We start from the raw sequence: 12,671 nt of genomic DNA on the forward strand, positions 1-12,671 counted from the left end.
GAGATTAATTGTTATGACATGAGTTGAAAGGAGAACAGCATTGCAACAAAGCTCAGCATCGTGTACCGAGCAGGCAGCTGGTTGAAAGTCAGGCGTTGTGGGTTTGGGTTGGATTTATGGGGAGATTTGAAGCAGTTTCTGCCTTGTCATGACCTCATCAGCGCCTTGCGGCCAGGGCCTCCCACACAGGCAGCCTCCTCCCATGGTTCATGTTTTGTGGAGGTCCGAGAGGAAGGAGAGCCCCTGCAAAGCCGCGTTGTTCCCCGCAGGTTGTCTCGGGCTGAGTAGCAGCTGGCGTTACAGGCACTCATTCTGGGTGTCTTGGAATTCTGTTGGCCGTAATCCTGGTAAATCAAGCCCTATGAGAAATGAAAATTAAATTAAAGCATCCTTGACGGGTAAAGGGATGGGGGCAAAGCGAGTGTGGAGAGATAAGTGTCAGTAAAGATGTGGCGGAGGTGGAGACGGGGGATAAGAGCGGATGGAAGCGCGAGAGGACAGAGGAGGGGAGATAACGGACACGGAGTGCTTAGCTGTGGGCTAAGACATCACATATAGACCTCCTCAACGCGCCAAAAATTCATATAATGGCGTTTTCCCCAGGCGGCATAGCTGGAACCGAGAGGTAAAAGCAAATCCTGCTTGAATGCCTGCATTAGCTCTTCCTCGCACAGAGCAGGAGAGATCCTGAGCAGCATGAGACAGAAGCAGCTCTCATCTTGTCACCCACACGAAGCCAGCCTCCGCTTTTCCACCCGTATTTCTGCATCCCTGCAGTGAGGGTTATGTTGGGACGGGGAAAAGCTCCGCGTTGCCGGGTGAGACACACTCGGGGTGCTGAGGGGAGAGGGATGTGAAGGAGACGGCAAACGGCTGGGCAAGGTCACCCAGCTGTTAGAGAAGTGCTGCGATCCAGGCACATGTCTCAGGAAAGGCACCTCTCAGCCCTGCTGGAGACACACACCACGTGAGGCCTGTTGTATAATAAATACAAGTCATATGAGTCCTAATAGGTCCTCGATGGTTTAATCAAGGACAATTTGTTCGTAGCGTGGCTGATAACCGGGTCAAACCCCAATGTTACTGCAAGAAAGGGGACTTGACTTTCCAAAGGGAGATCGATATTTTCAAGGCTTGTTTGAGAAGCAGTCTCCACAGACGTGGAAGGGCTGGAACACATTTAGTTATCAATTTATATTAAACTGTAAGGACTGAGTAGAGGATAAACTAAGTAGCATTCAAATTTGTTCTTGGCAAGGAAGGAAGAAGCAGAAAAGCGTCTGGTTATATGATAAAGTGTTACCCAGCAATCAAAACTGTGATGAATGAGTGTTTTCTGGTTAACGCCGAAGGATGTGCCCATTATCTGTTTACTAGCATCCTTAATTTTTGTAAGAGATGGTTTCAGCTGGTCATGATACATCACACAGTTGCTTTATTAGGCGACAGAGTCAAAGGCCAATATCCAATACACACCATGAGCAAAAATGGCGGAAAATGGGCAAGTATTCAAATTACACTAAGTACCAAAATTTGAGTATGTCCACCAGCTGAGCTGTTCTGGATCAACAGAGCCCTCGTGGCTTAGGACAAAACTGGCAGAAAGGAGTAAAATGTTTTCAGAAAGGAGCATTCGGCTACAGAGCCAGCTTCTGAAGCAGCTTAGGTCGGTTTGAAGTCTTGCTACCCTGAGGAAATGAAGCTGTAATCCTGAAAGTGTTTTGGAGTGAAATGGAAACTTTCTGGAGTCTGCTATCGATGTAAGACCTCATTACCGCAGCTGATGTTGTTTGCAGCTCCTTGGGCTCCGAAGTGGAGGGTGGCAGTGTTAGACTAGAGAGCAAATTAATGAACAGCCAGTGAAAGGTTAAAAAAAAAAAAAAAAAAAAAAAAAGCACAGCACCTCGTGCAAAGTTGATCTCTGTGATCCTGATCCTTTGTCAAATTTCACCTTTTGTTCATTATCTGGCCAAGTTTATTTGTGGTTTTGGTTGAATGTTCCTTCTGAGCCCAGGAGTCAAAAAAGATTGTGCTGTTCTTCTTTCTTCTAATGTGATGCTGTTTGTTTTTAAGGCAACGTCATCTGTGTCCCACAGTGGGGAAGGATTCAGACAGCAGAAGATCCTTTCTCAGAATCCCACCCACCTTTTCATCAGGAGCTTATCAGAAAACACCATTTCTCACAGCTCTTCTCAGCACTCTGTCGCAGATGTTTCCCTGTCTGTCTGTCGGCTCGCTGCTGCTCTCCTCTCACCCAAGCCACAATCAAATCAGTCCCCTTCCTGCACTTGCCCTTGTACGAGTAGGAAGCTTTGTGGTCCACGTGGTCCAGCCACTATCTAGGCAGCCCAGTCAGAGAATAACGTTCACTGATTTAGCAACCGCACACTGAGGCCACCAAGGGTGTTAGTCACCCTCCGGGATCCCCCGAAACAGGTACAAAGAGGTCCTGGCCCCCCCAGGAGTCCTACCCCAGCAAAATTCCACCCACCACCAGCTCAGCAAGGATCAGCCCATGTTTCTGGAGGCTTCTTTGATAACGTCATCAAATATTCTTACATCAAATCATAGGGATCTGACACCCCAGATCTCTCTCCCCTCTGCCTTTGTGCCTTTCATCTGACAGTTCTAATAAAGCAACTGTGTGATGTATGATAAAGCCTTTATGGGAGGGACAGGAAAGACGAGGAACAGGGATTGGAAAAAAAGTTTCCTTCCTTAATCTGCAGGTATTAAGATAAGGTATATCTCCATAAGGTGATTTTTTTTCAGGCTGAGCTTTTCAAGCCTGCACAAATAAAGTTGGATAAGGCTGTTCCTGAGCTGAGTCAGCAAAGTCCTTTGCCAAACAGCCTGAAAATTCATGTACGGTCCTGTTCAGCCCAGGGGGGTGAGCCCAAAGACAGTTATAATGCATCCTAGGTATCATTGCCTAATCTCATGCAGTTCCCATCAAGACTTCCAGGCACCTGGCCATCAGGATTGATCCTATAATTAATTGCAGCAGTCTCCTGGCCCTGTGACTGTTGCATTCCTGACAGGGACTTATTTATTTGCCCTTCGGGGCCCCCTTTTAGAGCCAAGGCAGCTCTTGGAGGTGCCCATCTCCTGTTGTTGGTGACCTAGATGGTTCGGGGTGTCATTTGAGTTCCCTCCAGTGCATCTCCCGTAGCCTTCAGAGGGGCTGTCTCTTCACACAGGAATTGCTGCCCATCACTGGAAGCAGCAAAGCATAAAACGTTCCTGTCACCAGTCCAGCACCACCCTTCTCTGCAGGGGGAGGTCAAGGCCACCACCCAACTCTTCTGCCTCTGCAGTCAACCACAACCACTTCAACTACCAGCCACCCAGGGCCACTGGGTGTTTTATTTTTCGTAGTCCTTAGGAGCCGTTGAATGCTGCTGCATAGCCAGAGCTCATCGTGGGCCCAGCAAGGAGACAAATCCAGCCTTAGGCATTGAAACAACAGACATTAAAATCCTCCATTTTTCTGGACACAAGCATAACTCTTGGGGGATTTTATCGCAGAGGAATCCTAACCCAGCCCCAGCTGCCTCAGGAGCAGGCAAACCAGAACTAAAGGCTTCCAGGTCCATCCCTCCAGCTGCTTTTGGAGAACCCTGCAAGGATCTCCGCAACGTTTGGTGCCCTCTGCCGCCAAGCAGAGCTACAACAGAGCGGCCACGCTCTGTCACCCAGCTCTGTCACCCAGCTCCCTGCCCTCCCCTCAGCCGCCTTCTCTGCCACAGTGGGCATGCCGCAGGGTTGCCTTTTGAGCTCTTTGCAGCTTGGTTTATGAGTTTCCTCAGGGCTCCCTGCTCCCTTTGCAGGGCAAAAGGTGGATTACTCCAAAATCCGGCATGTCTCCTTCCCTCCATTTCTCCACCAGTTTTGGAAACATCCAGGTCAGCAGCCAGACCTGGCTCCTTTTTGTCCTACCCTCACTTCAACGGCATCCCGGGTTGGCTGTCCCCGTCTTCAACAACACGGTGAACCCACCGGGCTCTTTGTGCTGCTGATTTCCCTCCTCCCAGCACACGAGGCTGGAAGGGCTTTAAGTGACAGATGGGTCGCGATACATCTGCCTCCAAACTCAAGGGGTCTGAGGTTCCCCAGAGGGCTCCAAAACCGTAATAATAAAGACTGAAGGGAGCCTGGCTGGAAAAGGCTGAGGAAAGAGGTGCAGATGCGGAGTCACACTGTCACCCATGCAATAGGAAGATGCTAAAATCCATCTGTCCTCCCTCCTCCTTGCAGGGAACCTGCCCTGGGGGGATCAGGGCTGAGAGCCAGGTCCTGGAGGGAGAGGACCCTTAACTCTGGAGCTACCAGCACGAGCCACTACCATTTCCAGCCCAGGAAAGACCAAGCCAGTGTGTTTCTCCAGCAAAACCCTTCCCATAGAAATGAGCCACCAAGATTGAAGGGAACGACGCTGCCCTGTCCGTGCTGAGAGCTGTGCAGTGCCCAGGGCTGGCTGACCTGCTCTTGAACCTTCCCTCTAGTCATCAGATGCACTTCAGGGTTTATCATCTGAGAGGGCATCTCTGTAGCCCTAACGGAAAGTCATTTTGTACCCTAAAGGTTATTCTTTTCCATCCTCCCCCATTTCTTTTGTTCTTGACTTTAGTGGTGCTAAATATTAGTTCTCAGATTTTTTTTTCCTGATGCTGAATTCCACAACTTCTTCATTCTGTGTATAATGATACATCCAAAAATATCAATGCCTGCCTGAATACGTACAGTTTTTCATTGGCTCCTGGTGATGGGATCTATTGACAGAATAATGAGCTCATCCCCAAACTTCCCCTATTTTGACAAATTATTTCTTTCCATTGAAAAAAATGAAATCCCAATCCTCAGTGTCTACAACTTTGCACGGGGAGCTCCGATTCACCAACAACTGCGTGCAGTAAGGGGTCTGCAGTAAAAGATTGGAAAATTGTTTTGAGTCTTCGTTACATGATAAAATCCCCAAAGTTTGGGCTACAGTTTGGGCATTCAGAAGAGGCCAGCTCACCCAGAGGCCTGTGTATCAGCCCAGAAACACAGGATGTACCTTTTTATGCAAAGGGAGCAGACATTCAGCTGCTGCAGCTTTTCCCTTTGCTGCTCTGGGCAAGGGAGCTTTAGTTGCTGGCAAACCTATTGCTGCCAGGGTAACCAAGTTACAGAATAAAACAAGTTTTATTTTCCTAACATTACAAAACAAGTTACATTTCACTAAAATGCCGGTCCTGAGCTTGAGGCTTTTCCAGTTTGTTTTTTAAACACAAGGAGAACGTCCACCCCAAACAGCTTCTTTGCCCAGAGAGGGCTGCCATGAGAGCACAGGTTAGTCCCTGCCTTCTGCGCCCAGAGCGGTCTGAATGAGCTGACTGACTGGCAAAAAAAAAAAATAATTATGTTGATAAACAGCTGTTAAAAAAACTTGTCATCTTTGTTTCCTCTAATTTTCTGGCAAAAAAAATAAAAATAGCAAAACTTAGCAGCCTTAAAAGCAAGGGAAACCAGGTTGAAGAGAGGCACGACAGCAAGTCCAGACTTCAGTCCCCAAAGCCCAACCTAGCTCCCAAGGAAGTACTGAACACTGGAAATGTTACTGCCTTTCAGCTTTCCATTTCTCAGAGCAGTTTCCCTGCTCGTTACCAAAATCGGTGCAGGGTGAGCGTCCGTGCAGACGGACGCCGTGGAGGCAGCTCGCCCTCCACCACCCCACCCTGCGCAGACACGTTTTGCTGAACCAAGGTCCCCGCTAACACCTTTCCCCACAAACAGAGGAACCTCCACCCCAGCGTCACTGGGACCCCCGTCCCTGCCCGAGGAGAGGGGGGCCACTCACCGCCCTGCTCCCCCGCTGCATCGCTCCCCACCTACCAGTTACCTCCCGTTCCCCGCTGCGGGGCTGGACCACAGACCATTTCCACCTTCCAGCAGGACCTTCACCACAGGCTCTCTGATGCAGGAGCCACACCAACGCGTGCCCGTGGCTACTGGCCTTACAAAGCTCCAGCCACCACCTCCCACAGCCCACTCCAGCTCCCGTGGGCCTCCTGCAGCATCATCTTCCCCGGCATAAAGCACATTCTGAGCCCAGCAGCTCCCGAGCAGCCTCCCTGGAGGAAGCTCCAGGTCTCAATCCGTGGAGAGCAAATGGATGTGACAAATTTTACCTTTTTTTTTTTTTTTTTTTTGTGGGAAGCTTGGCTGGCTCTCCCTATTGCAACTGCATAACACATAAGGTTTGGGGCATGGGGACTGCTGGGGACACTCACCTTTCCCGTTCAGGAGGCTGTTCTGGAGAATCCAATCTACTTTTATTGCACTGTCTGAGACGTTTTGAGTTGCAGCTTGGATCCTCTCCATCAACCCAGCTGCTGGCTGGAACCTGGGGGAAAAAAAACCAACCAACTAAACAAACAAACCCTGAAAACTTGATGTCTCCTGGGGTGCTGATAGCAAACTTGCCATCCTTCAAAGCTGCCAGCAGGTTGAACAGAGCTCCGGGCTGCAACATGGGAAGACCTGGTCCACTATGTGCTGGGCTTTGCCAGCTCTCCAAACTGGCCCCCAAAAGCAGTGCCACTGAAGATCCAGGTTCTGCAGGGGTCCTGCCTCTGCCTTCCACCAGCACCGAGGTGCAAAAGCAGCTTACAAAGGGCTCCCAACACAGAGCAATCAAGCAAGAGCCAGGCAGAGCGAGCACTGAATCTCCCTTATAAACCAACAGGATTTGCAGCAGCTGTTCCTAATACCTGCAACAGCCTTGGCAAATCACCCCGAGCCCCTGCGTGCTGTGAGGAAAGAGGCTTTGCCTGGCAGGAACAGTCTTTTCCCTGCGTGCAGAGACCCAGTGTGTTGGGGGAAAGAAATGCAATCTAACAGCCCGTCGGAGCAGTCCCAAGGCAGCTGGCTACGGCAGCTTCCCCGCCGAGGGACACGTCCTCGAGCACTCTGCTCTGATAACCTTCTACAGATAAAGGTTTCCCCCGTGTAGCGCAGCAAGGATGTATTTGCAGTGACCAGCCCCTTTGCTAGGGCTGCTCCTTATCGGAGCTCGTATTCATCAAAACGTGCTGCTGCCTTCCATGGAGTAGGGGAGCAAAGCCTGGAGTAGATGCTGTTGCCTAATCTCTGATTTTCTCTGTAGTTCCCAGCTATCTGAAGGCACAGGCTGGCTCACGAGGCCAGTGGGGAACGCGATGCCAAGGCTCCACTCTGGTTTTTCAGGCTGTGGCCTCTTGCCTGGTCCAGCCAAGACCTTTTCCTTTCCAGACCCCCACCTCCAAACTCTTCCTTTTTGCTCAGGGAGAATTAGGTGTTTCATCCCTTTTCCCCCAACACCCCCCATCAGATCCTAACAGGTTCTGATTCATTTAATTGTCCTGGTGCAATTTAGCATCTATCCTCTATTTTATTATTCAGAGCTGGGGTGAAACTGGTACCGAGGGAGGAAAACCAGCTCCAGCCCGTACGGTGCCTCTGGGAAGGCTGGTCCCCAGCTCATTGCTGCAGGGTCTGGCTTTGTTTTCCTCCAGGACAAGGTGACCGTGCTGGCAGCCACATCTCACTCACGTGCTGCTGTGACGGAGGCCGGGACGCCTGGTCCAGCACCGGGCACCTCTGACGCAGCCCAGCACGGGCGACCTTGGCATTGTACAATCAGTGGCATCCCAAGCTGGTCTTTCCCCTAGCCGGTCCCAGTTTCACCCCTCAGTGGGTCCCAGTTCCACAGGCAGCCTTGGGACAGATGGAGATGGATGAAGTCCCAGCATCAGAAGGACATGGAGCTGCTCAAGCGGGGCCAGAGGAGGCCACGAAGATGCTGGGGGGGCTGGAGCAGCTCCCCTGGGAGGCCGGGCTGAGAGAGTTGGGGGGGTTCAGCCTGGAGAAGAGAAGGGTCTGGGGAGACCTTAGAGCGGCCTCCCAGTGCTTAAAGGGGGGGACAGGAAAGGTGGGGAGGGACTCTGGATCAGGGGGTAGGGATAGGATGAGGGGTGACAGTTTTAAACTGAAAGAGGGGAGATTTAGATGATATATTAGGAAGAAATTCTTCCCTGTGCGGGGGGTGAGGCGCTGGCCCAGGGTGCCCAGAGCAGCTGTGGCTGCCCCCTCCCTGGAAGGGTTCCAGGCCAGGTTGGACGGGGCTGGGAGCACCCTGGGCTGGGGGAAAGGGGACCTGCTCTGGGCAGGGGGAGTGGAACCAGATGATCTTTAAGGTCCCTTCCAACCCAAACCAGTCTGTGATCTGTGAGTCTAAGCCAGACCCCAGCAGCGCAGCTCCTCCAGCAAGGAGCTGGTGAGGGGACGACCAGGGGACTCCGAGGGACCGGTGCTCCCGTGCCAGCCCCACGTCTCCATGCTGGCCCCCACCCTGACAAACCCCTGCAGATAAAAACTCTGCTTTTTGCAGCAGGGCAAGGATGGTGCGGAGCAGCCCCAGGACCCTTCGTACCGCAGCTCCCCCTGGGGCTGGCGAAAATGTCATCCCCTGCGGTGGCTACCATGGCCAGGTAGAGCCAAATAGAAAATAAACGCTTTTATCTAATGGCCCGCGGTTGCTGTGGTTCCTCAGCCACAGCGGTGTTGTCGGCTTGTGTAATGCATGGGTGGGCAGATGGAGGGTGGGGGGAAATACCCAAAAATGGCCACAGCCAGCCCCAAGTCCCCCTCACCAGCCCCCCACGTCTCCCAGTGCCACCCTTCTCGGGTCACAGAGTAACTGGAAGGTGCTTCTCTCCCTGCCCCAGCCTGCCGCAAGCATCCTCGTGCCCCGGCCCCGGTGTTTGACCCCGGTGAAGATGGAGAGTCCTCAGTTTGACATTGCCCCCCCCCTGCCCCGTCTCCCTTAAGGACGTTGTGATAACTTCCCCCGGAGCCATTTGCCTTTGTTATCGGGGACGCTGGCCAAACAAACGTGGCTGGGATATAAGGAGCCGGGCTGGGGCTGGCAGCACACTCGGTGTTTCTCTTTGCCTCGGCCCCGGTGTCTGTTAGCAGGCACCATGAAGCTGCTCCTGCTCCTCGTCTTGGTGGCCGTGGCCCAGTGCCGTGTCTTCAGGTGAGCACTGGGGTCCCCACAAGCAAGCGGGGAGGCTGCCCAGCTCCCAGCAGGGGATGGGGATGGGGGAGGGCAACCTGCAGGCCCCCCCCCCCCCGCCCCCAGCTAAGCCATTGCCATGTCCCACATGTGTGAGTCCCCGCGGTCCCACATGAGGGACTGTGGGACGTGGCACGGGGCGAGTGCGAGGCAGGGGTACCCGCAGCCCCCCCCAAAACACTCCTGGCTCCCACTGACAGATCGGGTCCCCCCTCCTCTGCCCCCCCCGCCCCCCCAGGGCCCCTCTGCGGAGGGGGAAGTCCCTGCGGCAGTCCCTGCAGGAGCACGGCTTGCTGGAGCACTACCTGAAGCAGCACCCCTACAACCCGGCCACCAAGTATTTCGCCACCCGCGCCTCCACCGAGCCCCTGCAGAACTACCTGGATGTGAGCATGGCGGGGCAGCCCAGGGGACCCCTGGCCCCTCACCCATCCCCCTAGTCCCTTCCCCGACCTACTAACCTCTTACCCACCCTGCTAGCCCTTTACCCATGCCACTAGTTCCTTCCCTGTCCCTCTAACCCTTTTAACTCCTGTCCCCTCGCCCCTCACTCATCCCACTAGCCCCTTACCCATTCTGCCAACCCCTTACCCATCCCTCTAACCCCTTACCCATTCCCTTAACCCATTAACTCTTCCCACTAGCCCCTCACCCATTTTCCTAACCTCTTACCCATCTTACTAGCCCCTTACCCAGTCCCTTAACCCCTTACACATCCCACTAGCCCCTCACCCTTCCCACTAGCCCCTTACCCATCCCTCTAACCCCTTAGCCATTTCCTTAACCTGTTAACTCTTCCTGCTAGCCATTCACCCATTTTCCTAACCTCTTACCCATCCTACTAGCCCCTTACCCAATCCCTTAACCCCTTACACATCCCACTAGCCCCTTACCCATCCCTCTAACCCCTTAGCCATTCCCTTTACCCCTTAACTCTTCCCACCAGCCCCTCACCCATCCCACTAGCCCCTTAACCATTCCCTTAACCCAGCAACTCTTCCCACCAGCCTCTCACCCATCCCACTAGCCCCTCACCCGTTTCCCTAGCCCCTTACCCATCCCTCTTTGACAGAATGAGTACTTCGGCACCATCTCCATCGGTTCCCCAGCCCAGGAATTCACAGTTGTCTTTGACACCGGCTCCTCCAACCTGTGGGTTCCCTCCGTGTACTGCTCCAGCCCGGCTTGCAGTAAGTGTCCAGCAGCCCCCGTGGCCACTGGACGAGGGGTGAAGGCAGGGGAAGCCCCAGGCTTGGCCAGCCCCCTGCCCTGCTTGGCTCTGGGAGCCCTGGGGGGACTGGGAGCCGAGGATGGCTCTGCCTTGTCTCTCCCACGGGACGTTGGGCGATGGGGGGAGGCACTCGTGGTCCCTGAGGGCAGGCCGGGCCATGACTCTCTCCCTCCCGTACCCACAGCGAACCACAACCGCTTCAACCCAGCGGAGTCCTCCACCTTCATCAGCACCAACGATAGCCTCGAAATCGCCTACGGCACCGGCAGCATGACCGGCATCCTGGGCTACGACACCGTCACCGTAAGGCACCGGCCTCCCCCTACCCCACGGGAGTGGGGACACCAGGGCACCAAACCAAACCCTTCTCCTTCTCCCCGTCTCCCCGACCAGGTTGCGGACATCGAGGTCCTCAACCAGATCTTTGGGCTGGCTGAGACTGAGCCTGGTGATTTCTTCTACTACGTCCCCTTCGATGGCATCTTGGGGCTGGCTTTCCCAAGCATCGCCTCCTCCGGAGCCACCCCTGTCTTCGACAACATGATGAAGGAAGGACTCGTGGCCCAGGACCTCTTCTCTGTCTACTTGAGCAAGTAAGCCCTGGCTGGAGCCACCCAGCCCTCGCTGAGGATTTTCACCCGTTTGCCTCCCACCGGGGCTGGCTCTTGGCACCGTGACACCCCATGGCTCCTGGAGGGACATGGCTCACCGTTGCCAGAATCGGCACTGGCAGAAGAGGGTGGCACCCCCAACCTGACTGCTCCCCCCTTGCAGGAATGGGCAGAGTGGCAGCTTTGTCCTCTTTGGCGCCATTGACCCCTTCTACACCACCAATGGCATCACCTGGATCCCCCTCTCCGCCGAAACCTACTGGCAGATCACCATGGACAGGTAGTCCTGGCGCAGCCCCCAGCCTCGCTGGCTGACCTCGCCCTCCAGCTGGGGTTTTTGGGGGGGTCGCAGCCCTTCATCCCCTGCCCCTCTCTCTCCCCAGCGTCTCCATCGGTGAGGAGGCCGTCGCCTGCTCCCTCGGCTGCCAGGCCATCGTGGACACGGGCACCTCACTGTTGGCCATGCCCAACAGAGCCCTCGGCCCCATCCTCTCCACCCTTGGTGCCAGCTCCAACGGCGAGGTGAGGCCTCAGGGGAATGCTCAGGACTTTGGGGACCTTTGGGGTTCTGCAGGGTGACCTGCTGGACCCCAGGGCTGCTCCTGGGGGCATGGGGTCCCTCCTGAGGTGACCGCTGACCCCGACTTGCTGTGTCCCCCCCCTGCCCCAGATCAGCTGTGAGGCTGTCAGCAGCCTGCCTGACATTGTCTTCTACATCAACGGCCAAGCCTTCCCCGTGCCACCCAGTGCCTACGTGGTGGAGGTGAGCATCCCACTGGGGAGGGGATTGGGAGGGGGTGTCTGGCAGCGGGTAACCATGTTTTTGGCTGCAGAGCAACGGGTACTGCATCCTCGGCTTCCAAGGCATGAACATCCCCACCGAGTCAGGCGAGCTCTGGATCCTGGGGGACGTCTTCATCCGCGAGTACTACGTGATCTTCAACAGGGCCAACAACATGGTGGGGCTGTCCCCACTGCCCTGAGCGTGCCTTCGTGCTGGGGACAGGGACAGGCGGCCCGGCTCGCTGCCCCAGCGTCCCCACCTTGGTGACTGGCGTGGTTGACCCTTGCCCAACGCTGCCGTCCCCCTCCTGCCATGGCCACCGAGCACAATAAAACGGTGGAAAAGCTCCCCCGTGTCGCATCTCTCAGGGAAAGGCTGGCTCGGTGATGCCGGCGCTGCCATTCCCGCTGTCTTCACACTGATGATGCCCTTGGTCCTCCCTAAACCCCTTTCCCAATGCCTGGAGGTGCCCACAGCCACAAAGAGCACCTGAGCAGGCTTTATTGGGGTGCCTGGTGCTCCATCATGTCTCCCCCCAACCCCATGGACCCCCAAAACCCACTCCTTTCCATCCCCATGAGGCACGCCGTGAGCTGGCTGTGGCGGTGGCATGGGGGACCAGGATGGGAGCACGGCTGCGGCTCTGCCCCTGCCAGCACCCGATGGCCACTTTTGGGATGCTGGGGCCCCAAACTGATGCTGGGGGGTGTGCTTTGTGCCTCTAAGCACCATCTCTCCTCGCTGGATGTGGCCTGAATAAGCCCCCGTGACGCTGCCGAGAGCCGGGGCTCTGTATTTTCACCATCTCCCGGGGTAGAGCCCTTTTGCGGGGCCAGCACCACGCTCAGCACCTTGCAAGCGTTTCCCAGGCTCTGGCCCTTGGCTCAGGCCAGACCCCTGTCAAGTCTCAACCAGGAGCACCCCAAATCTGGTGCCAGCCCCCCC

General features: G+C 55.0%; 1 protein-coding gene across 1 annotated transcript; it reads left to right on the forward strand.

Moving 5' to 3' along the window:
- The first annotated feature begins 8,971 nt into the window (after window positions 1-8,971).
- On the forward strand, window positions 8,972-11,925 carry LOC104368804 (pepsin A). The gene is made up of 9 exons (XM_042785456.1): window positions 8,972-9,061; window positions 9,339-9,486; window positions 10,173-10,290; window positions 10,516-10,634; window positions 10,725-10,924; window positions 11,106-11,222; window positions 11,326-11,464; window positions 11,613-11,705; window positions 11,776-11,925. Exons 1-9 carry the CDS (start codon window positions 9,006-9,008, stop codon window positions 11,923-11,925), a joined length of 1,140 nt encoding a protein of 379 aa, XP_042641390.1. The 5' UTR covers window positions 8,972-9,005.
- The last annotated feature ends 746 nt before the right edge of the window (window positions 11,926-12,671 follow it).

Source organism: Tyto alba, unplaced genomic scaffold, assembly GCF_018691265.1.
Source record: "Tyto alba isolate M040663 unplaced genomic scaffold, T.alba_DEE_v4.0 Super-Scaffold_8, whole genome shotgun sequence".
Classification (NCBI taxonomy): domain Eukaryota; kingdom Metazoa; phylum Chordata; class Aves; order Strigiformes; family Tytonidae; genus Tyto; species Tyto alba.

Coding starts and splice junctions, on each gene's coding strand:
- LOC104368804 (XM_042785456.1), top strand. CDS start 9,006: ATGAAGCTGCTCCTGCTCCTCGTCTTGGTGGCCGTGGCCCAGTGCCGT. Junction 9,062..9,338: donor GCCCAGTGCCGTGTCTTCAG/GTGAGCACTGGG, acceptor CCGCCCCCCCAG/GGCCCCTCTGCGGAGGGGGA. Junction 10,291..10,515: donor CTGCTCCAGCCCGGCTTGCA/GTAAGTGTCCAG, acceptor CCGTACCCACAG/CGAACCACAACCGCTTCAAC.